This window comes from Elephas maximus, chromosome 2, assembly GCF_024166365.1.
Source record: "Elephas maximus indicus isolate mEleMax1 chromosome 2, mEleMax1 primary haplotype, whole genome shotgun sequence".
Classification (NCBI taxonomy): domain Eukaryota; kingdom Metazoa; phylum Chordata; class Mammalia; order Proboscidea; family Elephantidae; genus Elephas; species Elephas maximus.
Window position 1 is genome coordinate 151,572,936 of NC_064820.1, and position 27,924 is coordinate 151,600,859.

General features: G+C 40.3%; 1 protein-coding gene across 2 annotated transcripts; it reads right to left on the reverse strand.

Moving 5' to 3' along the window:
- Window positions 1-790: 790 nt before the first annotated feature.
- ETF1 (eukaryotic translation termination factor 1) lies at window positions 791-27,924 on the reverse strand. Of its 2 annotated transcripts, XM_049873751.1 has the most exons (11): window positions 27,786-27,924; window positions 27,522-27,625; window positions 12,114-12,289; window positions 11,580-11,719; window positions 6,250-6,388; window positions 5,724-5,914; window positions 4,829-4,958; window positions 4,077-4,232; window positions 3,337-3,401; window positions 2,430-2,577; window positions 791-2,005 (listed from the first exon to the last, which is right to left on the reverse strand). In XM_049873751.1, exons 2-11 carry the CDS (start codon window positions 27,605-27,607, stop codon window positions 1,923-1,925), a joined length of 1,314 nt encoding a protein of 437 aa, XP_049729708.1. In that variant the 5' UTR covers window positions 27,608-27,625; window positions 27,786-27,924; the 3' UTR covers window positions 791-1,922. The 2 variants fall into 2 exon arrangements, with proteins under 2 accessions (XP_049729708.1, XP_049729709.1); XM_049873752.1 differs by lacking the exons at window positions 27,522-27,625; window positions 27,786-27,924 and adding an exon at window positions 20,645-22,253.

The following is a 27,924-nucleotide window of genomic DNA, read 5'->3' on the forward strand; positions in this document are numbered from 1 at the left end:
CATACCCTAAATGTATCATGTGAAACAACAAGCATATCCAAAAATGTAAATTTACATCCAATTTCTCTGGTCTTGTCATATCACATTAGACCCATTTACAATGGCAAAACCCTAAGGTACTGCTGTGAAGAGAGCATGTTTGCTCGCTCTTGGGTTTTCTGCAAACAAACAGCAGAGCCCAAAGCAAAAGCCTGTTCCGGTGAAGCTTCTCGCGCTGGTGAACACCAAAGAAGTGACTCTTCTCACTGGGGTTTGAGACATCAGGTTACACACTTGACAGTCATTTGGACCTCAGAGTACAGTGTGAGAACCAGAAACTACATTTTAAGACATACTCCCTTCATTCAAGTGAAACAGGATTATGGAACGATAGGTAGGTCTGTAACCTGGGAACAAGGTGCTGGTTCAGACCAATAAAGCTACAAGTGACTGAGTCAAAAGTCAGTGAAGAACAGCAGTCAGGCACTATGTGTTAAAAGTACCCAATTTGAAAACCAAATGCACCCCTCTACCCTAGTCAGTGTAGGGGGTGATACCAATTGACTTTTTAAACCTTTGGTCCTTCAAAGTCCATTTGGTATGCTTTTTCATTGCTACCACTGGGCACATTCTGCACGCTTTGTTCACTGTCACCATCTCGGGCACGCCATGACCTTGCATATCAGCTGGGTTCAAGTCCAACTTATAGCCCAACTGTGAAGCCCAGGGTTTCAGGCCCCCTTTTGGATCCAACATGGTTAATGCTTGGTGCCAGAAGCTGTGTCCCACCCCTTCCCGCCCTTCCCACCCCCCTCCCACAATTTCTCATGAGAGGTGCTTCTAAGTCCCATATGTGAAACAGATGCTTCAACCCCACCAGGAGGTCAAGGGTTTATAATTACATGCACAGTCATACGTGTCTTGTCCGTCGTTCCTGTGAAAAACCTTGCAGATCATTTTATTAAAATCAAAATGTTCACATAATCTCATGCCATCCAACACAAGGAAAACACGACCACCTCCCTTTTACCAAGGATAGACCCAAGCAAAATAAGATTTTTTTAAAATTTCTTTGCTTCCACTTAAATTGCATGTTTTATTTCTCCCAATCCCAGCAAAAGCACAGAAGCCCCATCATATCCATCCCAAACTGGTTTCTAGTAGGCTAAGATTATGGGAACCTTTGTCAAAGCAATCGATGCTTGAGGGTTCCCAAACCCTGGGCACAAATGCTTCTGTAAAACAGATGGAAGGACACAGTGCACTGGCCCAAATGCTTCATGAGTCAGTCTGACTTTGCAATGCAATTTGCATCCTTGAAACTGCCAGTCTGGAGGGGGAAGGGGTGTGAGGGAGTGAAGTTGAAAATGCCTTGTATTAGCTCACCCTTTCAACATTAAACAGAGACCAAGAGAGAAATGGTTCCAACATTTCACCACATATATTTCTTCTTATGCAGTCTAAGCTGAGAATGCCATGTAAATGGGTCACTGCGAAATGCAGCAATTTAATTTTTCTCCAATCAAAATAAGAAACAAACCAGTATGATGTCACTTCTATTAACTTTTGAAGGTTTACAGCAGTTAAAGTATTTTTGCTTCTATGTATGAAGGTTAAAAAAATCATTTTTTTCCCCATAAAATACAAGAGCAACCAATTTTCACCACCAAGTAAAAGTAAAAACTGGGATTCTTTTTTAAATTAGTCCATAGTGGCATTTAAGAACTTAGTTGTAGGCTGCTGCGCTGACACCACGACAAACCAAAGTGTAGGGCCGGGTCTGGTTTTGTTTCGGTTTTCTTTTCAATATCCAATGCTCACGGATTAAGTTCTGGAAATGTTCCAATTGTAAGGCAGGGATCTGTTTGGATTCCACCATGGGTATGCTCCTTGGGTTGGATGCTGGAGGGTGAGGCACGTTTTGCCGGACCCATGTCGACTACCTAGTAGTCATCAAGGTCAAAAAATTCATCGTCTCCTCCTTGGTATTCCATTCCCTGGAAATCTACTCGGTACCGCAAGATACCTGGGGAAACAAACCAAAGGGTAAGTCATGGTGTGGAGAAGGTTCACGCTAATAAGGGAAAGCTCGAATCCCTGGCAGAATTACAGGGCAAAGAGATGACAGTAAAAATGAGCTCAAACCTAAGCCACGTGCTGCCTATCTAAAGGATGGTGAGCACATCTCATTTGAGGATGCCCAGGCAAAGACCCTGGCCTGAGACCCTGGTTCTGGCTCAAGACCCCGGTTTTAAGTTAAGCTTTCTGATTTGCTGAAACCCTGGCGGCGCAGCGTTTAAGAGTATGGTATGGCTGCTAACTAAAAAGGTCGGCAAATCAAATCCACCCGGCGCTCCTTGGAAACTCTGTCCTATAGGGTCACTATGAGTAGGGAATCAACTTGAAGGCAACGGGTTTGGTTTTTGGTTTTCTTTTGGTTTGCTACTCACCTCCAATTCCACCAAATCCTTTCACAAACTGGGATCCTTCTTGTGACTTATCTGTGACAATTTCCAATGTGGCTCCAAATTTTTTGTAGTTGTTAGCAAACCATTCCAGTAGGGGCATGCTCTCAATCAGCTCATGTTCCTGTCCTGTCTACAGGGGCCACCATGAGATATGTAAACAATGGGATTAAGAGACATGAAAACTTAGTTCCTCCTGTGCCACCTCCCCAACCCAGCCATTATTCTCATTCTCCCTTTCTCATACTGTGTGTCAATGTGTGTATGAAACTCTCCAAGTAAATTCCAGTTTCTGGTGACATAACTAGTAGCACAGATATTCTGATTATTTCAAACAACACTTGTCTCCAAGCTCTAGCCTCAGTTATAAAATGTGGACACATACTTAGCAGATTTTCAACTTAAGATTTCTGCTGTTGACTCTAGAAGCCAGGCTGCTGTAAAGTGTCTTTAGGCAGCACTCATTCAAGAGCCCGGAGAGATGTGCCAGAACTGCTCTTTGGAGCAGCCTAGTTAAGAGCAAAGCCCTCCAACTCGGAATTCGAGGAAGCTATCACTTAAAAAAGAGATCTCCACTGGGAAAATGACCCTTTAAGCTTCGGTGACGCATTTAGACCAAACCCGGGGAAACTGTTTTAGTGGAAGAGATTTCGCAGCACAGGAGAAGCACTATCCAATTAAACCTTCTCTACTATTTAAAGGATGAAATGTTTTCCTGATTGCTTAACTACTTTAAAAATAGGAGTTGACCACCTCCCATTGACATCCCCCCCCCGCCCCAATATGTATGAGGTTGGGATTCCTCAGGCAAATGCCCTAAGCTGCCAGAAATCTAACGCATAGATTTATGCTTCCTTGCATGAATCACCAAACCAAGAAAACAATCATGTACCTCTTTGTCTGTGAAATGAGATTTATCCTTTTCTTGTTCTGGAGTTAGATAGAGAATTTTCTCCTCTGCAGTTTTAGGGGGAAAAAACATGTTAACTTGGTTCTCACATATTAACAAGCGTTAGCCCCATGAGACAAGGTTAGAGAGAGGGCTCCTGAACTCATCCTATAAACCCTCTTTCATAAGCATGCTAGTAGCATGCACTGAGCACCTACCAGGTACACTGCTATCATAAGAAAACACCAAAGACATCAATTATACAGTCCTGGTCCTCAGGAAATTTAACTACCTTAAGCATCCTCCTTAAAAGAGAGGATGGCGAGACTGTCTTACTCACTGTGAACTGGTCATCAGGAAAAGACCAAATGCTTGAAAATGACATTATGTTTGGTCAAGTAGGAAGTCAGTGAAAATGAGGAAAACCCTCAATAAGATAAATTGACGTTAACAGCTATAACAATGGGCCTAAACATATCAAAGACCATGGAGACGGCACAGGACTGGACAATGTTTCATTCCATTATATATGTTACCATGAGTTGCAGCCTACTTGATGGCAACTAACAAAAGTATCAAACAGTTCAAGCAGAAAAAGCTCCTAAAGACTGAAAGGGTGGGGGACAAGGGGCAGGAGCTGCCTTCTCATGGGTCGTGAAATTGGCCATCTCATTTCTCCACTGTAGGCTTCCTGAATGCACAGGTCAGTAACAAACAGCAACCCTATTTTCTAATTCTCATACCTTCTGTGCCTTGGCAATGAAGAACATATCTCATTATATCCAGATTTTCGTAGACTATTAGAATCTCTACAGCTCCCATTTCCAAAGCCTTTAGTGTATCTTCAACTCCAAAACAGTACTTGCCCGTGTCCTGGCTGATTTCATCAAAGTATCGTCCTGTGGTTAAGAACAGGTCAATAAGAACATATATACTGAAGTTTCTCTTACAGATATAGAATCTCTTACTCAAAACCAGAGAGAGACAAAAAAAAAAGAAAAACCAAACCCGTTGCCATCAAATTGATTTTGACTCACAGCAACCCTACAAGACAGAGTAGAACTGCCCAGTTTCCAAAGAGCACCTGGTGGATTCAAACTGCTGACCTTTTGGTTAGCAGCTGTAGCTCTTAACCACTGTACCACCAGGGCTGCCGAGAGAGAGTGAGAAACCCAAAACTTTATTAAATACCAAAAATCAGTGAAAACCACGCCATTATCTGAAGTTCCACAAACTGACTTCCAAGAGTTAACAGTTGGCCCCAAATGTGCAATCACTTGGAAATGTGTATATGTTTAGTTAAATCAGAAACAAGGATAAACAATAGCCACATTAATTTTTAATTTAGGCCTATTCGTCACCCTACTAAATTAAAACGCTAAATTTTATTGTTATCCATTCAGTGTCTTGTTTCATATACCATCAGGTACATATATATATATATATATATAAAAACATCCATAGGATAAATAAATTAGCTGCATTTCACTGGTACCTATTAATTTCTTCTCTTGAATGAACTTCACGTTGGAGAGGACTTCAGTAGATAACTCAATAGCTTGGTTGAATCCATTTTCACCACCATAGGAGATATCAACTAATTTTAAAACTTTTGATTGCAACCTCTGACACAGTTAAAAAAAAAAAAAAAAGTCTCATCAGTACATTCAAAACATTTTTGCCAAGACCCACTACTTTTTAATGGCATGCAAGGCCCAGTACCACAATAGCTGAAGAGGGAGAATATGAGGAAGAAGCCCAGTTTACTTAAGAGTAGCTCTTTCAGTGATCTATACTGCACGAAACACAAGAAAAAAACAAGTTTCTTGTTAAGGAAAGGCTCCTGCCTTACAAGATAACAAAGCACCAAAACAGTTTCTTTGGTGTGCCTCCTATCATAATGCCACCTCTTCCAGATGAACACCCTGGGAATGTTTTATGGCTAAACGTAAACCTATGTGATAAACCACAAGATCTTTCTGGTATTAAACGCTTTAGGCTTAATCAGTTTTGTCATATTGCTGAAAGCCTCACTGCTTCACTTACCTCAATAAATAAATGAGGAAAAAATAGGAATGCTAGCTTCTAGTTTCCATGAAATAACTACCATTTTTAAGTCAATTATAGCAACCCAATGAACCAGAGGACTCCCACAAGGCCCATAATGATTCCACCTAAAAATGGGTGATTTCAAAAAAGAGACATCCAGAAAAGTACAGGGAATGTTTCCTAGTAAAAGCCTGGAAGTACACAATCATTTAACTAAGAGCTAGGTTTTTAATACAGAGAGCATATCACTATAAAAGTCAAAGACAGGTCTCAGTCCGCATACGGAGGACTTGCCCACTCTCATGTAGACTCAAATAATGGGGCACCTATTTCTCACTTACCTGATCAAACATATCAGATTGACTTAGTTCAGTTTTAAAGTCAGCTGATCCAGCTAAAACGAGACCAGCCACATTCACTTTGTCCCCAGAAATAAACAGCTGCACAGCAGTCTCAGCTACTTTCCGAACATAATTATGTCGTTTTTCCATTCTTAAACGGGCAAAACGCAAGGCAGACTGACCTCCTCTACCTTTGACATAAAAAAGTGGTGAGAAAAAAGCAATTATTAAGAAGTACAAAACATGTTGCCAATTAAAAAATAAGTTAATCAATCATGCTATTACCCAAGAAAAGGACAAAGACAAAAATCACTATTCCCTTAAGTAAATGGTTAGCATAAATTGTTACTCGTTCTCAGAAAGTCATCACTAATTCCGATGTTAAGTGAAAAGCCACAAGCATCACTGAATCATGAGTCATCCTGTGATGCGTCTCTCCACATCATCTGGGTTTACTTTATCCCCTATATATTTACTTTCTTACTGCTAAACACAGAGCAAGTGGGCTCATGTTCTCCTATATTACCGTGTTTCTTTGGAAGATCCACAGTGAATTTGTGCAGGACTTCTCTTGTGTTTCCTTGGAGTGTGCCAAAAAGTGCACCACTACCATCTATTACAATGAAGCCAAACTTGCTATCATCCGAAAGTAGCGCTGTAAGAGCCTGAAAAACGAATATATGTACCATACAATAAGCTCCAAAGCTTTTTGCTGACATCAAGACAAAACCCCAAAGGATATATACAAACCTTTTCATCCCACTCATCATGGTATAAGTACTATGACAAAACCATCTTATGAAATAATTTATAGATTTCTACTATAAATATGTAAATCCTACGAACTAGAACCTATTGTAGAAATAACCAATGGAACATATATGAAGCCCTTCAACACACCTGACCAAAAGAATCCCACTGCTGTCGAGTAAATTCTGAGTCATGGTGGCAGCCCTATAGTACAGAGTAGAACTGCCCCACAGGGCTTCCAAGGAGCAGATGGTGGATTTAAACTGCCGCCCTTTTGGATAGCAGCCAAATGCTTAACCATTGCACCACCAGGGCTTCACATACCTCATCAGGGCAAGTAACTACAAAACCAGTAGAGAGTTGCAGGCTCAACTTTTTCCTAGCCCTTGATTTGATTTAGACTGATGACAGTCTGTGGAGCATAAAATTCAAATTAAGGATCTAACTTCCAAAAGTTGAATTTCTGTTACCATTAGTAACCCCAGCATGAATAGGCAGTATCTTCCATGACAAATTAGAATATCTTGTAAATCAACTCTAGAGTACATGAGTACAAAACCCAGAAAGTCTATAAAAAAGGTCTTCTAGTTCTGACGTGTGCTTGGGGCTTCTCATGAGGAAGGAGGCTGTGTTCTTTGAGCAGGCTGGGCCTACGATGTGGCTTCTATCAGCACAGCCATGCTGGAACCCAGTGCACTGGACATCGTTCCTGTGGTCATCACCTTCACGGGAGAGCACAACCTTCTAGATGCCCTGGTGATGGATGCGACCAGCAGATTTCACCTGTTCATCTGGGAGATGATAAGGCAACAGGATGTGGAGTATATGGCCCACTGTACTCTCTGCTATGACAAGTGCTGACCCCACCTAGACTGTGACCTTGGCGTGCAGGGGTGCCTGGTGGTGGATGTGGATGTGGCATTTGTGGTGGACGGCTCCAATGACGCTGACGCTGACATGTACTGCGTGGCCTTAAGCCTCACCTGGAGGTGACCACGCAGCTGGGCACATCCCGCCACCGGATGCCCTCCTGTGAATGAGAGCTTCCATCTGACCTCCTGTGACCACCGGATTCAGATGCAGCAGCATGTCCTCAAGGCTGCGGGCCGTCCCCTGCAGGGAGCCCCTACCCTGGGCCATGCTCTGGAATGGACACTGGAGAAGGTGCTCCTGGCAGCCCCACTACCGCAGACAGCATGCATCTTCTTCGCCAATGTGGTCAGCAGTTGGGACTGGGAAAAGCTAAGGACTTTGTCTCTGGAAGCCAAGTGCAAGGGTGTTGCTCTCTTTGTGCTGGCCTTAGGCCTGGGCATGGTGCCCCTTCAGGCTGGCTGAGCTCCACTCCGTGGCCAGTGCCCCCTACAAGCAGTACCTGCTGCACCTAGTGGGGGTCTTGGACCAGGAGGTGGCCTATGCCTGGGGATTCACATGGGCCTTTTTCAACGTCCTAAATAGTAAAACAAATCAGTACCTACCCCCACAGCTCAGTGATGAATGTGGGGGCCCGAACCATGGGGACACTCTGCTGCAACCAGTCATGCCTCTCAAGAGGCAGGCTCAAGGCAGAGTTGAACTTGTCCCACAGCTCCACCCACCGGCAGGAAACTGTCTCACTGAAGAAAAGTCCCAGGCAATGCCAGCCTTTGACCTGAACTAAACCATTGGGGTTGAGATGCTCATTGGTTTGACAATTCTGATGTAGTCTTTTTTTTTCCAGTTACAGAAGTAATATATAACCATTATTTAAAAATTCAAAGAACACGTAAGTGTATAAAAGCGAAAAATGAAAAATTTACATTCTATAACATCAATCCATTCTCTAATCCCAGGGCTCTGAGATATACACTGGGTAAAGTCTCATACCCTCCAAAGCATTTCATTCTGTATGTCATGTATATAACATATATAAGTATATAAATATGTGCAAACACAAACATATAAACACATGCACACATACAATGTATGGTCTTTTTTTGAAACTGATAATGCTAAACATATTATTTTGGTATTTGTTCAAAAATCTTTACAGACCTAATAGCTGATGGAATAATAAAGCGTACTGAACCGGGGATGGGGGGGAGGCCTTCTAGTTTTGAAACGTTCCATTTAACTCGTGTACTGAGCATCATTAATACCTGTATAAAAAATTCAACCTCAATTTTAATGGCATTACAGCTAATGATTGAGTCTTCATGGTGAAAACGCTCCTTCTGAAATAGCATTATATCCCATGTTTTTGCCTCCTAAAAGAGCAAATATTAAAACAGTCTGGGACCCACATAGAAGTTTTCATGAAGTCTGAATATGTAGGCTTGGCAGATCACTAACTGCTAGGTGGCAGCCCCTTTAGAGCTAAGAAATTATTACCCATCCCATTTTAACTAAGGAAGAAAATAGCTCCTTCAGGAATTGACTAGCAAGCAGATTAATCACTAAGCATCAATCTTTATCCTACCCAAACTATGCTTGATAATTAGCATTAAGTCATGAACACTGTACATGTGAAAAATACAGCCTTATCATAATGATCTCTTAGCTTGCTTAACTGAGGTTTTCGAAAAGTTTACTAATTAGGAAATAGATTTATCCCTCATTAAGAATATACAATCAACCAGATTAAGCAGGGCATAAACTGTGTTGTACAGTATGCTACGTTCATTTCCAGTTACTGGTGTATCTGTTAAAGCCAACGTAAACAAAGCTATCAAGATTATACGGTATTTTGGAAGTGGAGTTAAGGTTCAGAAAAACCAATAAAGCTAACTTAATAAGTGAGCTAAAGGCAGACAACGTGAGTGCCAGGTACTGTTCAAATCAACAAGATTCAAATCAAAAAGATCTACTTTGATCAAACCAGATACAACTAAGTGTGACAGGGCACAAAGAGCCTCCCCAATGAAGCCTCTACAGAAGGAGGCTGAGGTAACTAAGAGAAAAACAGTCTTAACTTTCTATGCAGTCAACCAAGGTCCAGCTGGAATTGGAATTCCTGTCAATTTAGCAAAAACGATCCATTGTAAACTGTGTCGACAAATGCCAGTTCTAATTCCACTGCAGAGTTTTTCCCTAGGTTGATGAAAGGCAAGAGGCTGAACTAGGAGCCAGCTGTGAATTCCTGATTGTTCCACTGTTGACTGATTTAGGTCACTCTAATGAGGTTTCTTCTCCACGATTAAAGTTCATCTTATGGCTGGCTTTGTCACTCAAAAGTTTAATTAAAATAAACTCTTAAAAAAAATAAATAAACTCTTACAGTCCTGTTATTAAAGATTTACTATGTGTGAGCCAAAAACGAAGGAAATGTAAGGCAAATATCACTGGTACACAGGGAGAGATGGAAATCAAGTAACCAATTATTTCTCTGTCTGTAATTAGTTCTCCAAAACCAATTTAGCACTGTCCCCAAACATGCTGAATGACTGGTGTCATGATAAATTCAAGACTGAAGAAGATACTAGAAACCTGGCTTTCCCAAAGGATTGGTTGGAGCAAATGTCCCAGCAAATGGCATTTTTATGACATCCTTTGACTGAACTTTTACAGGCCTCCTCTCCTATTTCACTTAGGGATTCAGATAGGGTATCAATCAACTTTTACTAAGAGTAGTGGGTTTGTCTCTGAACCCTAACACAACACTGAGGCCTTTTCCAGTTTAATCACAGAATATCTGGAGTGGTAACATTTTAATTCTTCAGTAAACTGGCAAGAACAAATCAGGAGAGAGTAGACTTAAAAAACTCAAGAAATCCCCTTGTTTGTTAGCCAACAGAGCCAAGACTAGGGTAAGGCACAGGAGATGCTTGATGCTGCAAAATTTAAGAAGGTGCTTACTCTTGGGGTTGTCCAAGTGCCAAGACTGCACCTGCATGACCCTGAGAGTTGCCTCCCTAGTCCAGGCTCTGATAAAGTTCTACATACCCAAAATATGAAACACAAGGTTTCATATACGTGTCCCCCTTTCATTAAAACAGATGCCTTGCAAAACTAGTATTTTTTACATGCTTTTCTCAAGCACTTAACTACTAGTGACCTGGGATTAAAACTATGTAAAAAACTAATTAGGAAGTCCAGAAATAAACACTCTCATTTATCTTCAATTGATTTTTAACAAAAGTGCCAAGACAATTTAATGGGGGAAAGAATAGCCTTTTCAACAAATGGGGATGAGACTGGATATTCACATTCAAAAAAATGATGCTGGACCCACTCCTCACACCATACAAAAAAATTAACTCAAAATTCCTTGTATGTCTAAATATAAGACCTAAAACTATAAAACTCTTAGAATAGAACACAGTAGCATATCTTTGTCATTTCAGATTAGGCAAAACCTTTTTAGATATGATAACAAAAGCATAGATAGGCAACATGAAAAAATAAACTGGACTTCCATCAAAATTTAAAACTTTTATGCTTCAAAGGACACTATAAAGAAAGTGCAAAGGTAACCCACAGAATAGGAGAAAGTATTTGCAAATCATGTATCTTTTAATAGAGTTGTATCTAGAATATGTAAATAACTCCTACAACTGAATAATAAAAGACAAATAACCCAGCTTAATAATGAGCAAAGAATTGGAATAGGTATTTTCCCAAAGACAACAGACAAATGGCCAATAAGCACACAAGAAGATGTTCGACATCATTTGTCTTTAGGAAGATACAAATCAAAACCACAAGAAGATACACCACACACCAACTTAGAATGGCTATAATAAACAAAGACAGATAATAACAAGTATCGGTGAGGATATGGAGAAATGGGACTCTCATCATTGGTGGAAAAAAAAAGTGGTGCAGCCACTTTTGGGAACTGACTTGCAGTTCCTCAAAAGGGTAAACAGAGGGTTACATATAACCCAGTAATTCCATTCAATAAAGTACTGATACACGCTACAACATGGAGGAACCTCGAAAACATGAATGAATGAATGAAGCCAGTCACAAAAGGTCACACATTGTATGATTCCATTATATGAAATGCCCAAACAAAAAGCAGATTAGTGGTTGCCTATTTCTTGGGTAGCTGGGGAGACTTCAGAGTGATTGCTAATGAATTTCTTGTTGGCATGATGAAATTGTCCTGTGCTTGAACTTCTTACTTACCTCTGTATGGAATTTGTTGTCACACAAATACAATGATGTATTAATTGGTTTGAAAGGCTCGAAGTCAATGTTGACTTTCTTTTCCTTTCCTTCTTCTGTTACAATTGTTCCACAGTAAACAACCAGACCATTTGGAGGTACTGCAAAGAACATAAACAATATCTCTACTTAAACCCACGGCCAATTTCTCTCAGTTAATAGAAAATGTTTCCACAACCTATGGCCCCTGCCCATCTAGATCATAATTTAAAGCATAAGAATTTTTAAATCTCTCAGGAAGATTTCTCTTCCTAATTTTGAAACTTCCTCTGAGATGTTTCTGGTAGGATTTATCCCTTTTAAGTACAGTAAATATGACTTAACTTTAAACAAATACACTTAAAAAAAAAAAGGTAAACATCAAGGTGAAAGAGGTACTGATGAAAGCTGGCTGAAGCAAGCACCAGTGAGTGACCAAAGCACGACAGCAGCATCAATGTGGAAAATACCAAGATGGACAAGGCAGAGGAGGAATATGTTCAAGCTCCAGATTACCTTTGTTATAAAGTTTGAGTCTTTGTTGTACAGATGTAATGGCTCCCAGGACTGAAAGGCGGTTTACTCGTGACTTAATGTTAGATGCAGTTCCAAACTCATCTGCTAACATTTTTGCCACTCGTGATATCTGGTCTTTGGGAGGAATGATCAACGATATCATGCTTGTGCCATTGCTGTGGAAGAAAGAATAACTCGTTAGAAAGTCAAACACCACATAACGAGAGAGTTTAATTTCATGCTTGTCATTAGGAAAGGAAGCAAGAGTGAGATGATCAGGAAGGCAGGGACTACACTAGTGTCATTCAACATATATCCAGAGCTAGGTACCTTGTTCAAAATATGGTAGTTGCTCAATTATTTGAATGAACAGTGAGCGGGATTAGCTATGTAAAGAAGTAAGGCACTTTGACAAGGGAGCGATCGATATCGATGAAAGGCTGGTATTTGACAGTGAGTCCTGACCATGGCAGAGGTTTGGAATCTAAGTTGTGTGCTCTTCAGTGGGAGATATCATAGCAGGATAATGAATAAATTAAATAACACATAAAAACACAACAACAACCAAAAAAAGTTGTGGTCGAGTAGATTACGACTCAGAGCAACCCTATATGACAGAGTAGAACTGATCCCCCATAAGGTTTCCAAGGAGCGGTCAGTGGATTTGAACTGCCGACCTTTTGGTTAGCAGCCATAGCTTTTAACCACTGTGCCACCAGGGCTCCAAATAAAGCATAAGAATTCTTAAATCTGCTAGGCAGAATTCTCCCCCTCCCTAATTCAGCTTTCCAAAGCCTAGATGCAATACCACTATCATCAACATCATCCTGTTCCCCACCCCCCTTTGTTTTAAATTCCAGGCTCACCAAGAAAACTTTATAATCACTGATTCAGCCTCCTAAGTACCTTGATAATGAATGGGAAAGGAAAGCCTTGGAATGCACGTAAATATCCCAGTCACACAATCTCTCTCTCACAGACACACGCTCTTTCTACACGGAGAAAACATTTTACGTATCAATCACTTCTGGGTTTGATTAAAAAGAACAAGGCACTGAGAGTCTGATCAATTCTGGGTGCCCAAACCAATTCATGTTTCTAGAACTAAAAAAAAAACAGGGCCAAATTCTCAAAACAGGGGACACGACAACCAAGGTCCCTTTTGAGCGGCCATTAGCATCTTTCTCTGTAACCTCAATAAAGATGCCAGCAACATATCTTTTTACCTGCAAATTCCCTAGATATTTATCAGTACCATCAGTTAAGAAATACTTCATTTCAATATTCCTAGTTCTACTTGAAGCAAACAAAATGGCCTATCAAAACATACCAGTTAGTCCATTTACATGTTAAGAAACAAAAAAATAAGCCATCTTAAACTTACTCATTTTTCCTGATAATACAAGATGTCAAAATCACCCAGGAAGTTCACTCCAGGTGATTCCTTTTCAAAAAAAGGTGGCTATTAAGTTATATTCTTTAAATGAATTTACCCCCGACTCTTCTTTTGTGCTTCAAAGGACACCATTAAGAACATAAAGACAACATACAGAACAGGAGAAAATATTTGCAAATCATGTATCTGGTTAGGAATTACTAGAATATGTAAACAACTCCTACAACTCAGTAATAAAAGACCAATAATTTAATAATAGGCAAAGTATCGGAATAGACTTTTCTCCAAAGATAGACAAATGATCAATAAAAGATACTCAACATCACTGATCATCAGGAAAATACAAACCAGACCACAATGAGAAATACTTCACACCCACTAGGATGGCTATCATCATCAGAAAGATAACAAGTGCTGACAAGGAGGAGGGAGAAACTGCAATCTTATTCATCACTGGTAGGAATGTAAAACGATACAGCCACTTTGGAAAACAGTCTGGCCCAGCAATTCCACTTCTAGCTATACAGCCAAGAGAATGAAAATATGCTCACACAAAAATGTGTACACAAATACCAATACCAGATTATTCGTAACAGCTGATGTCAACCAACAAACTGATAAACAAAATGTGATGTATCCACACGATGGAATATTATTTGGCCGTAAAAAGAATGGAGTAGTATACGTGCTACAACATGGATGAACCCTGGCAGCATAGTATGTTAATTTTACCTCAATGAAGCTATTAAAAAAAAAAACCCTATGGGAAAGACTTAGACAATCCATAATATGATATTCCTTTTAATATACATTTCTTGGTCTCAACCCAATAGCTTACTCTAGAAAATACACAGAAAAACCATGTCTTCCTGAGAAATGTGTTTACTAAGTTAGGAATGTCAATTTACTACGTTAAAAAAAAAAACAACCTAGATTACCAATTTTATAAGGTGAACGAGTGGCAATGGGAAGTAGAATCAAATATACACACATACACACACACAAAATTAACAGCCCAAAATCTGCTCTGACCAGATCTGAAGGCTGGCTTTATTACAACAGCTATCAGTGTAAATTAAGTTAATTTGTATCTTGCAGAAAAAGGATAAGGTATGAATGAGCCAAAGCACCTTAAGAAATGTGATGTCACCTAACGAACTGTTTCTACCTGATACTTAATCAATCTGTAAGAAAGTTACTTCCTGAGGTTTTTATAGATGATGTCCTTGAGGGCTACAAGTTTAATAGCTATAATTATTAGTGTCATGGGAGAACAAGTGGGGGCAAAGAAAGAGCAATTGGGAAGACTGCCAGAAACTCTAAACTTTTCCCTAATTACAGAGCTTGTATAATGTCACAATAGTCTAATACGCCAACTTTAGTAGAATTTCACATATCCATAGTCCAATGGAAGCTGGCAAGAAAAAGAGACTGGAAAGCTGGGTACAATGTCGAGTCAAATGGGCTTATGTGCCAAGTGATTAGTAAGAAAGAGACACAGTGAGAACAACAAACAAAAGTACAGAAAACCCCTATGCTACCTTTGTAACTACAAGTGTCTGAAGTCTGAAAATGTGAAATCAGGTACTTGGAAACATTTCTTCATAGGGTAAAATTAATTTAACAAATGTGCACCATTATGTTTGTTTTCTCCTCCGTTATTAGCACTGCAAAGAAACCATATCTCCATGAGACCTTGCCTTCTAGAAATTCCTCCTAGTGGTAAATTTCACAGGTCCTCCAGACCTGTTTTCTTCACAGGCATAGTTTAGAGTTTTCTTTACAAGCAGACAAGTTGGCTATCCAGTCCTTCTACCACCAGAAATAGGCATACTTAAAACTGTCAGCTGACTGACATCTCTAAAACCAGCACTGTTTCTGTTGGGGTGTCTACTCAAAACCTAGAAGGCTGGTTCATAACCTTTGTGATACTTTCCCCAGTAAACTACAAGTTGATCAAAAGTACAATGGAGAGTATGATGTGTGCTTTGCTGCCACCCCTTGGATAGGGAAGCAAGTAATCTTACCAAACTAAAGAATCAAGGAAATTTATCATATGCAGCTTTAGCTGTCATCACAAACAAGCACAATGATCATAAAACAAAGCTGCTTCCAAGATACACTTCATTATAAAACATCTGACCCAGTTATTTCTTCATCTATGTAAATGTTATCTATTACCATTCTTTAAATCAGCTAAAATTTCAAATACAGTACTGACAAACTAAAATGGTTCTGTAAGAATACTTGCTTACACACATATACTCTCAGTCAGATGTATCACTTTCAGGTTTTTAGTTTTCATTTTCATAGCCTAACTACACAAAAGGAACTTTTCTCAACCAGGACAAAGTGCCTAGAAATCAAAAGATTAGACATATGTATAATCCTGCCTGTGGCCAGGTTCCATTTTCTGAACTGGATGGAGAAAGAATTCCCAAATGAAACAAACCGATGTCTTCTATTACGGGAAAAAGCAAACAATAACAAAAAACCAAAAACAAAACATGCTCTTTACAGTTTGTGTTTTTTGAAGTCTATTTTTAAGTAATCAAATGCAACAAACTGCTCTTTCTCTAATAATTTATCTTGTTAGTCTTTTAAAGTGGAATTTCTGAAAAGCCTTTTTGATGATTCTGTCTTGAGTTATGTCAAACTACAGACCAAGGAGGCGAAAAGGAGTTTGCTCTGGGAGGGGCTGGAAGCATCAGACAAGTGATTTTCAGCTTCCAGTGGTCTAGACTGTTGATGCTCACCTAGCTGTCCCCATGTAGGGATTGTCAACTCATGCCTGTACAGAATATGAAAAAATACAAAGTGGGAGAAAACCAAGGACAGATAAGCTGAAATACTGACTTTACTAGCTTATGCTTACTTTCAAATGGGTAATTCTGATGGGGGAATATCTCCTCACCCTAGAGACTCTCAGAATCTCTAGAAACCAAGGGAGTTATTTCTAGAAAGGACTCAGTTTTTAAAAAGCCAACATGCTCTGATTTACCAAGTAGTCTCCTAGGAGATGGAACTAGCAAGCGGCAATCAGTAGGGAAAGGAATGAGAAGGGACTCCCAGGATAGCAGGGGTGAAAACTCAGAGCTGACACAAGAACAGGCACCAAACTCCAGACTATGGAAAATTTGAGGCTTAAGAGGATGCTGGGACAAATTAACTGAGTAAACGCAAAATGCCTGAAGGAAATCCTTAAAGTAAGATGATGATATGGAGGGCAATTATTTACTTTCCACTGCAGATAGGTTAAGAAGACAAACATTCATTAAGCAACCCTACTGTATAGGGCCAAGCTGGGCAACCTTACACTCACACCCATATAACATTCCAGAGCGGACAAAGTGGTAAAGACACTTGAGAACGTAAAATCTTGTTCTAGGATCCCATTAAAAATGGTTCAGAAGTGTAGCTTGACAAAAAACCTATTTTTGTTTGGTAGATTTTTACCAAGTTGCTACGTGTGAAATACTATTTCAAAGTCAAGTCTTGGTTTCTCACTCCTTTTGAATTCTGAACTATGTACAAAAGATTACCTTTCTTAGTTTGCCTGTCCTTACTCTCTGTGGGGGAAAACTAAAGTTTCTGAATTCCCCTTTATTTTAAGACACCTGATGGGGAGGAGAGAAAACAGAATTATTAGATTGCTGCTTCTTTAGAAATTTAAAGGATACTTTGTAACTCTTGATGTTTTGTACGTTAGGTTTAATACAAGCAGGTTAAAGATTTTCCAGGAAAGTTTCCAAACAAGATAAACACTTGCCTGCCCGCCTCCCAATCCAATCAAAGTTGTTAGACCAGTTTGTGTAAACACTGAAATAAAAATAAGGAAGCTGAAAAATTTTCACATTCAAGTAGAAAGAACAGCCCTCAGGGGAGAATAAGAAATAAAGCTCTAAGGAGCTGCTTGCTACACAAACTACAAACTTTTAAAATTTTAATAGTTTTTATACACTCTTCTGCTTTGTCACTATATTCCTTTTCCAGAATCAAAAGGCTCTCATTCAAGAAGCTCCAATGAATCATGAGGTGCAGCTATGATTCACATGCAGGTGGTAAAAACTGGACAGAATAAGACATAACAAGGAACAAAGTGCCCTGCGAAGCTCCGCGGGCCTCTGCTCTCAGATCCCTTCTTGTTCTTACCAGCTTTAGGGGTCTTTTCCCTAACAAAAAAGCATTTCTCAGTGCTTCCACCCAGAGGACAAACTTCTGAGAGATAAAACAGCTGGGAGACAGGAGGAAGTATAGTTGTAAACAGACTAAATATGAACAGTAAATAAAACTAGATAAAAAAAACTCAGGAAGGAAGAGAATTTAAAAAGAAAGCTGACAGTTTCCCCTTCCCTCACTCTCAACAACAGGCAATAGATAAAAAAAAAAAAAAAAAAGTTTCTCTTCCTTGGACAGAGAAACATTTATACAGTTACCTGAATTGTCAGGACTGAACAGGTCACTAAGGAATAAGAAATACTCAAAGTAAACCCTGGGCAGCACTGGATGATGCAGATAGTCATAAGAACGACAAGGAAACAAGAAAATCTAGGTACCCTTTGACAAGGAAAAAGCCTACAAAGATCTTACCAGTGTTTATCATTGACAATGCTCAAGAACATTTTAGAAAGGGAGATTAAAAAGCTTAAAAGAAAAAAATGTGGTTCCCACAAGCTTGTCCACTGATCAGTTTGCATGAGAACTCCAGAACCCTTGGTGAGGTTTCTAAATCACCAAAACAAAACAAACAAAAGATGCCCTGTTCTTACATTCTGATTCAAGCTCTTGAACAGAAGAGAGGGAGGTGAGATGTCTGAATATTCAAATATCAATGATTCTAAATGCATAGCTAGGGTTAGGAATCACGATGCCTGGTTTGTTTTCTGTGCCTGAAAGGAGGATACCTTGGGCCAGCTAAAGGAAAACGGTCTCCATGACCTCACCCCCACCCAAAGAAGAGAAACCCACAGAACCCACTTGCTGCAGGCAAGCTGCCGCCATTTACCCTAGCAATAACACAACAGTACTGAACTGTGACAGCTCATAGATTTCCAACTTTTACCAGGCAGAACACCCACTCCCCATCAAATGCCCTGCCATTCACCTCTCACCCACCCCTAAGTAATAGAACAACTTTCAAGTCAGGACCAGGAACATTTTAGAGACTGACCACTATCTATCTCTCTGGTTGGGATTTAGAGTATATGCCCCAAAGAAGCTTTCATAGTGTTTGAAGACTGGGTGGTGCCTATGATATGGAAAGTCAAAATTTCCACCATAAGTCCCCTTTCAGGCTCATATCCATTACCCACAAAGCTCAGCCTCAAGTCTCAGCAGATCATTTCTGGGAAGTATAACCTAGCAGCATGATACAGAATAAAAAAAACTAAAACCAGCTTAAAATCAATCAGTTCCTCCCCAATTTTTACTCGTTTCCAAAACTCTTTTATTGACAGTGGGTTTTCTATTTGCCTTCTTCCACCAAGTACACAAAGCTGAGTTTAAACTTTGAAACTAAGGGGATCTTTTTGAAATGGGTTTAATATGGGAACAGAACAAAAGGGTGATTAGGAACACAAGTTTTAGAACAAGGCTGATTTGAGTTCATGCCCCTATTCCATCATTTTAATGGCTGTGTGACCTAGGGCAAGTTACATAATTCCTTTTGGGCCTCAGTTTCACCATTATTGGATTACAGGACTAGCAAATGTTCCAACAGAACAAAAGGAGCCCCCCCCCCACCCCAACAAAAACAAAAACACCACAGCCCAAAACAATACGGCCAGAACACTGGAAACAGTTTTTCGTGATTTATCATAAGGCAGAACTGTAGAGATTCAGTCCCTTCTAAAACTTTAAATATGTGTATTACATAAAATCTTACAATGACTTTCTCCAACATGTGGGTTTAGTATTCTAAGTATTCTGATATAAGCCAGGTTCAGTCACTTCTATCTGGATATCGGCAACTTCAAATGGGTCTGAGATCTGACCTCAGCTTTCTCTTCCTCCAAGTATCAAGCAACCTCTAACAGACTGTTTACACTAGGCCCTTAAGCATCGTGATGGCTGAGATCAATTTAGCACCTGCTGGGGGCTCAAACATTTGATGAATGAATAAATGGTTAATTCCTAACATCAAAAATAGGGTCTTCCTTATACATTCTCCTCAGACACTAGAAATTTATTCTAAACTGCCAAAGAGAACACCAAATAAAAACTCGCCAATCCTTGGATAGGGACTAATATGCGGCTAAAAATGCCTATCTGCCCCCTGCTTTTACTCCACTAAAACACGCAAAGTGCCCTACCGGTTAGTCTTTTACCATAACGAAACTAACACTTCTAGAGTATCTGCTTTTGTCACCCTTAATTTTTATATGCCAGGTTCATCCTCACCTTGATGTCTCCCCCTGCTTACGACCTATGATGCAGCCCAGGGTGGGTGGAGCTGCCTTTTGTGAAGAGCTTGGTTAGAATACCAAACCAGGAGAGAGGATTCTGTTCCTGCCCAAAGGGATGACACAAGGTTACCCAAAATTGGGTTTGTGCAAGTGACCTTATGGTTAGACACCATTACCAGATGTGAGAAAAGACCAAGATCTGAACATACGGAGATGATTGAACAGGCTCTACCCCAGGGAACAGAACTCATATGTCCCAATACTTTTCAGGAGAGAGTCTGCAAAGGTTTTTAGTGTTTTATCCTCAAAAGTGTTAGGATTATTCAGTCATCCAAAACAAAAATTTACATGCCAGGTACAGCATCACTTCCTCTATAATTCTAGGCATTTGCTTTGTCTTAAAAAAAAAAAATCAACCGTGTTAGGAACTGACTGCCACTGACTATAAAAAAAAGGGACCCTAAAAATGATCAAGGCTGTTGCTGGCCAAAAGAGTCATAGCACCTGGATGTCCACCTCATATCTTTCTTGACTACTATGGAAACATTTTTCAAATAAAACAAAATCATACGCTTCAAGTTAATCTTTCTAATACACAAATGAGCTTCTAGGGAGTGATTTAGCAGCAACTTATTTCCCTCACCACCAGATGGTCATTAAGGATAAACATGTTTAGTACCCAAGTTCTTCCTTGGGTAGATTTGCAAATAACACGCCTGTTTTCCTTTTACCTTTGCTCCTGGGTCTCAGCACACCTGCTCCCTCTGGTAAACTGCAAATCTCCTTGAACAAGAGTCCTCCTTTCAGAATGGAATGGGAGATGTTTCTATTTAGCAAAAGAAAAGCTAATCAAAGAGCCAGGCAGTATGGTATAATAGTTGACAGGCTTTGAAATCAGAAAAATCAGAACAGAATCTGGCACTACCCTTTACTAGGCTGTGATATTAGGCAAGCTACTTAATCTGTCTGTACTTCAACTTCTTCATACACGAAATGACAGTAATAAGAGCTATTGTGAGTACAAAAAAGTATGCTATTCATCTTCAGAAAATTCGTTTCATCACTTGGTTAAAACACATCTTAGCCATGAACTGCTAATTCTGAATCTTTCCTGAGGATCCACCTTGCTCAAGTAGAGTCATAAGGGCCAGAAGATGCTAGAAAATGGGAGAACCATGAAAGTAAGAACTTCTTTCAGTAAAAAGTTAAAAATATCACAGACATTAAGGAATTAACATTTCAGGATCAACACAAGTATATTTTCATTACTTGCAAACTAAAGTTTATTTAGGCTGAAAGGCAAACTTGTAATGGGATTGTCCTAAATTCAGTCATGCCAACTTTACCAACAGGGCACACATGTACAAAAACCCTGCACTATTTCGATACTGACAGCTTACCAACCATCAACCAACACAAAGCTTTTGAATCTAATTTTAGGCTAGCTGGCTTTTACCAAGAATGAATTTCAATTACAATTTCAAAGTTGCAAAGCAGCTATAGCTTCACTCCATCATTGCAGCAAAGATACAGTATCAGCCAAGTAATACTAACACTCAAAGTAACATTTTCTCTCTTGACTAGGACATTACATATACATCAACATAAAGGAGCCCTGGTGGCCCTAGGCTGCCAACCAAACCCACCCAGCAGCTCCACAGGAAAAAAGAGCTGGCAACCTGCTTCTGTAAAGAGTATAGCTTAGAAAACCCTATGGGATAGTTCTACTGTCACACTGGGTTGCTTTCAGTTGGAAATGACTCAACGGCACCTAACGACATGGGCACCAAGTGGTTTGTGACTGGCTGCTAACCTAAAGGTAGGTGGTTCGAACCCACTCAGCAGCTTCATGGAAGAAAGTCCTGGCCATCATCACCTGCTTCTGTAAAGATTACATTTGACAATGTCCAACACCTCATTCAAGAACCTGTTCAAAACTCATCTCCCTTTAGTCTTAACCATAGTCATAGCCTTACGCTACATCTCCTCAACATGTACTGTATGTATTATTCTGTACTTATCAATACGGGGCTAGAAATGGTTCACAACTCCAGAGTTGTTTCAGACCACGTTCTCATCACACATTTCTTCCAAAATGTCTAGTGCCCAACTTACAGCAGATGTTTGATGAAGCTTGTCAGATTACTGGATAATAGTAAGGAGACTTTAGACAATCACATGAAAATGGAAAAACAGAAGAGTGCAAGCCCAGCAATCCTGAGTTATCTGCACAAGAAGCAGTTGTCAGGCACCTGAAAATGTCAAGTCCTTTGGATCCGGTAGGAAGGATTGCAACAAGACGTAAAGGCAGTAAAAATACACACTGAACGAAAGCTACACGTCTAATAACTACTGTCAAAGTCAAAAGATAAAACAACTTAGATGGTTAAAAAAGGGAGAAAGCAAACATATAAAATAGACACTTATAAGGCACCTATTATATACAAATTAAGTATATGGAAGAGCACAGGTTTAAGAAAGGGCTGGATCAAAGCACAAAAAGCTTGATCCATCTGTCAATTTAGAAGAAATCAAGTCTGTTTTCATCTTTGTATCCACAAGAGGCTAATAAGGAAACCATGGCTTTTAATCAAACTCAGTTATGCTTCTGGAGAGGTGAGAAAAAGGCCAAGACCATTTTTTTTCTTAATGTTCATTCACTTAGATTCAAAGAAAGAAAAAAGTATCTCTTCAGAAAGTGACAAAAATAGGAAAGGGCAATTTTTCATTCCGAAACAGACAGTAGGCAAGGGTTCAAAGTATGTGAAGTGGCATAAGCCAAAGTTGTTATTGGAGGGAACTTCACCATGTTCTCCAAGGACAGTGCTCCAACAAGAAACTTAATACTCTCATCATCTTTCCAACCTGCTGGAGAAAAGAGCTTTGAACCTCCTCCCTAATCCCCTCTCCCCATCACTAAGAAAGCAGGCTGCTGAAGAATTAAGAGACTCCTACAGAATGTATCCTAGGACGAAGTTCTATTCTGAGATTCCTGGAGAATAGTCTGGATGCAATTGGTCATATCCAGGGAAAGAAGTTTCTCCTTCCTACTCATTAAAAAGGATCTAAACCATTTAGCCTTGCTACAAAGCTGACACAACTTTTAGAGTTTTCTCAGAACCAAACATCTTCCCAGCATAGGAGGCTGCGCTGAGCACACCCTCAACCCCCAAGTTCAAAGAAAAAGCGTCCTCTACAAAAAAGGTCCAAAGGATCTATGTGTGTGTGTTGGGGGGGTGGAAGGAGCAGTAACCTATAACCTACATTGCACTCTGCCCTAAATGGTATTCTAATTAGGTGCTCTTGCTTACCTAGGAGCATGTCTTTCTTCCCTGGAAGGATAAGTATTATCTGCTATTACAACGAGAAGTCTGTCAAGACTTGAAATTCAAAGACAGAGAGATTGTTCATTAGGTTCACAGTACACAGAACACCATGCCAGAACACAACTCCAAAGCTTGGAAAGAATAACTTGCCCTCGGTACTTGTTGAGGGCCACCAGGACCTCTGCAGTTGTTTGTTCTATACTCATCTCTTCTTGAATAATTTAAAACATTTTTAATTCTTGACTTTCCTCTCTTGAGGTCTTTTATCTGTCTAACCACTGGAAACAGAAAAAGAAAAATACCAGAAGTGAGGATGATAAAAGCCCTCTAAGAGCCTCGATCTTGAGTGGCTCAGGTATGGTATAAAAGGCTAAAAAGTATCACTTAAGTTATAATAAGCACTTCAAGAATATTGAGAACTAAAGTAAACATAAAAATACCTGAAATTCAGTGCTGGAATATTCCTTTTATCAACATTTAGTTAAACGTTCTATAATCAACAAATTCCCCTTGGGAAAGTTACTTAAACATATGTAACACACTTGAATTTATTCAAACCATATAGATTAAATAATTCATATTATTAATCCATAAGACATTCAACAATCTCAAAATTTTTTAACTTTTAAACAAACAGAATGTGAGGAATTTTGCAGATTTCTTACAAATATGATTCTATTTTTTGGCAAAAAAAAAAAAAAAGGCTATGTGTGGCCTGGAAATTTTAATTTCCTTCAAAATCAAGATATCCACAAGTTATTCTTAACTAAACAGTAAGCTTTAAAAATACCCACAGACTAGAGTAAAAGACCCAAATGAAGTTTACAAGCCGCAATGATCTTCAAGCATGGGTGGAAGGCCATGAGGATTATCTGACTAAGCCCTCACTATATCTAAAATATACAAGGTTCCTGGCTAAAGGTAAAAAAAAAAAAAAAACTAACACCCACAGACACAACTTAACCAATTAACCCTGCCTGTTCCTTTGTCACATTCACCACTGTCCTTGGCTAGAAACGGCTCTGGTTACGATTTTACTACCTGAAAACTATAAAGCTTCCAACACTGTTTCTGGGGTTACCTCTTGACCACACACAAGACAGGAAAAAAACAAGACAAAAAACACCACACCATACCTAAAAAGAATCTAGGCAAAAGCCATACACCGCCCACCCTCCCAAATTTCCCACCTACCTTTCTTGTAACAAATGTTCACCTGCTTTAGTTCCTTATTCAGGATACCCGCAACCACGGTTCCACTGACATGGCCCTAGTTCCAGTTTTGGCTTATGTACACGCTTGTCCTCATTAAGCCAACTGTGGAGAATATACCAGGAGTACTCATAAACAGGGAAGTATCACCAACTTTAAGTGGGACTTATGTACAGAAAAAGAATTAGCTGGTTATTTCCACTACGACACACAGAACCTAATATTCAACCAGGCTTATAGGAAACCAAATAAGCATGTTCCACCCAACTTGAATTCAAATTAGTATGTGTCACTTCTTTCAACTGATGCTGGCTACCAAACAAAATCCTACCAAGTTCCCCATTTTAGCAATTCTGGCTCTTATAAATGCTCTTCCACAGACAGGATAACATGATAAAACAGTCTGTTACATCTCAGATTACATTCTGAGTAAATCTAGTCTTGTATTTTTTTGAACACAAAATATATCTATTGTGCAATAGGAGTCCTGGGCTTTGCTACATTATAGCTCTGTGACCTCTCAGCAACCAGGATCCCTTGTGCATCAAATCGTAGCAATACTTACTATAAAGATTAAATGAAATAATGTTATCATTTAGCCAGTGTCTATAACATAGTAAGTGTTCAATAATTATCGTGCTTACTTTACTTAGTTCACAGGTATTATTAAGAGAGTCTGTTTTTGCAGGTAGTTCCCTTTTAAGCTATATTACATTTAGGTCATACATCAAGAGGCAAACACATACTGACTAGTATCTCAATTTCAAAATCACTTTTTATCCCAGCACATCTTGATAGCTAAACAACAAACCGATCCCTGATTCTCACACCCAGAATTCTACATTGCTGGGGGAAACACCTCATCTCCAAAACAATTCTAAGAAAATCTAAAGTGTCTGACTTTAACATAACTCAGGCATGAAAATACAATCTTGTTATTCCCCAAAATAAATTAGTATGTACTGAAAAATTTCTGAGCCAAAAAGAATAAACTTCAGCCTTTCTTACCGAGAAGGCCGAGATTTTAAATTTTCAGTGTTACTTCACTCAGATAATAGACAAATTAGTCAGGAATTCATATTTTAAGACTGCTTCAGAGACCATACCCTAACTCAGTGCCGTCGAGTCGATTCCAACTCATAGCGACCCTATAGGACAGTGTAGAACTGCGCCATAGACTTTCCAAGGAGCACCTGGCGGATTCAAACTTAACCACTACACCACCAGGGTTTCCTCAGAGACCATAACATATGCAAATTCTGATGTAAGAATCTGAGAATACAAACTGTCATCTAAACTGCCTCCAAATGAAAATAGTAAGAGAACAAATCTACAGGTCACATACACCAACTTTAAACAACACTACAACGACAAAAATCTATAAAACCAATGCTCAGTTGAAGGCTTCAAGTAACACAACAGAAAAGTCTAGTGAAACTACAGAGTCTGGCTAATTCCTCGAAATGCAACATAATGGGTCATGACCTATATTAGCCCTCCTGTACAGTTGGGGGATAATCAGTCACTTTACCATGTGGTACAGAATCATCTGTATTCAGGTTTCTGTAAGATTATTAACTAGACCTGATTATTCTATTAAACTAAAAGAAAAACAAAACTAAGGAATAATAAAAAAAAAAAGTTGTTATCTTCAATTCACATTATAATCACTAGTTCCCACAGGACACTAGTGAAAGAGTGAGCCAAAGCCCGAGTCACCAAATATGGCCATCTTTCAGAAGACTCATCCCAAATCTGTCACTAATTTATTAAGAACAAAACACCACAGCAAAACCAGTCTGCTAACCCTGGGCCTTCAGTGGACTCAAGCACACCTCAATTCATATGGCAGTAACTATGAAGAGCTTGAAGGGTGGCCATCCTATCACTGCAAATCTAGTGGTCAATGACAAACCTGGGTTAGAAACTAGAATCTCTAATTCTTGTGCTGAAATCAACTTTTCACATGGTCTGGGGCAAGCCACTCTGCTATTCTAAGAATGCTTGGAATATGTCATGTTCCAAGATTTTTTTTGGGGGGGGGTGACTTCCTGTAAGTAAAAGGTTCCTGTGACTGGGAAAAAAATAAAATAAAGTGACAAAACAGGAACACTTCTGGCACATCTTTCTCAAATGAACACTAGTGGGAAAAAAAAAATTGTGGCCAGTTTTAATTTAGTCTATTATTCCCATAATAGACACACCTACAGTTTCTTATAAAAATTTACAAGAGACTCCAAACCCACTTAATTCAGTTCTGAATTTCAACAAGTATTAGTACACCAGGCACCTCTATACTGGTATTCTCAGAAATTCCAGAGAAAGGCCAACAGGGACCCTGTTGTTAGGGTTCATATCACAAGGCCCCATAACCCAGACTTCTGAATATATAGATCTAGACATGTCAAACAAAACTTTCCCTCCTCCATCACTCACGCGTTGGCATTTCCAGTTTATAAGTGAGTCCTGGAACAGCTAACACCAGGAAGCTCCGGTATAATTACAGGACTTGGGGAAGTCATCTCGAGGAGATAGAAGACCCAGAAAAATCAGGGGAGTCGGAGAGAGGTTGTCCCTGCCACCTCGCCTTCCCACTCCATCCAAACTTCATCCACTCGGGCCTCAGAGGACCGGGAGGCAGAGGCCATTTTAATGAAGTCTGGCTAAAGAACGTGAAGCGAAAGGAAGAGAGGAAATAAGGGAAGGGCATGTGGAAAGGAAGGCCGGGCCCTTCCCAACAGCGCCAGAGTCGAGTGGCAGCACCTGGGGCTCGAAGAGTGAGGTGATGGATTCAGAGGCTTCGAAAGATAAAAAAGTATCGTTGCACTACCACGACGGGGTCGAGTAGTCTGAGCCCCGGGAGCGCGGCCCTTTACCCCCAAACGGGGAAGGACCCCTTCCAGGGACAACCGCGCAGACCCTCGCCCCTGAGTCCGGGGCTACTACCCACAGGTCCAGAAGGCGGGAGTTGGCTAGTGCCTGGTTCTCCTCATCCGGCCATGCGGCGCGGGGGCCATCCTGAGGGGTCCAGGAACCAGGAGGGCACGGGGGGGCCGGACGCGGCGCTCACCCGCGGGCCGCCTCCAAGCTCTTGATAAGCTTCTTGATCTTCCAGATCTCCACGTTCCTGTCGGCAGCACTGGGGTCGTCCGCCATCTTCTCGCCTCCTCCTCCCTAGAGCGGCCCGGCGGGGCCCGGAGACACCAAGACCACAGAGTTAGCGCCGCCGCTGGGGCAGAGCGGCCCCCTTCCTCGCTACCCTAAGCTGCCCTCCTCTCTCCAGTCCGCGCGGTCCGGCGCGTTGGTCGCCGGCTTTTCCCTCCCCCTGGCTCACCTAAGGGCCCAGTCCTGGGCGGCAGCGGCTGCTCCTCCCCGGCGGCGGCTCCGCGGCGGCGGCGGCTCTGACGTAGGACACCGGCTCCCTCTCTCCAGGCAGCTGCATGTGTTGCAATCCGCTCACATGGGGCCTGTGA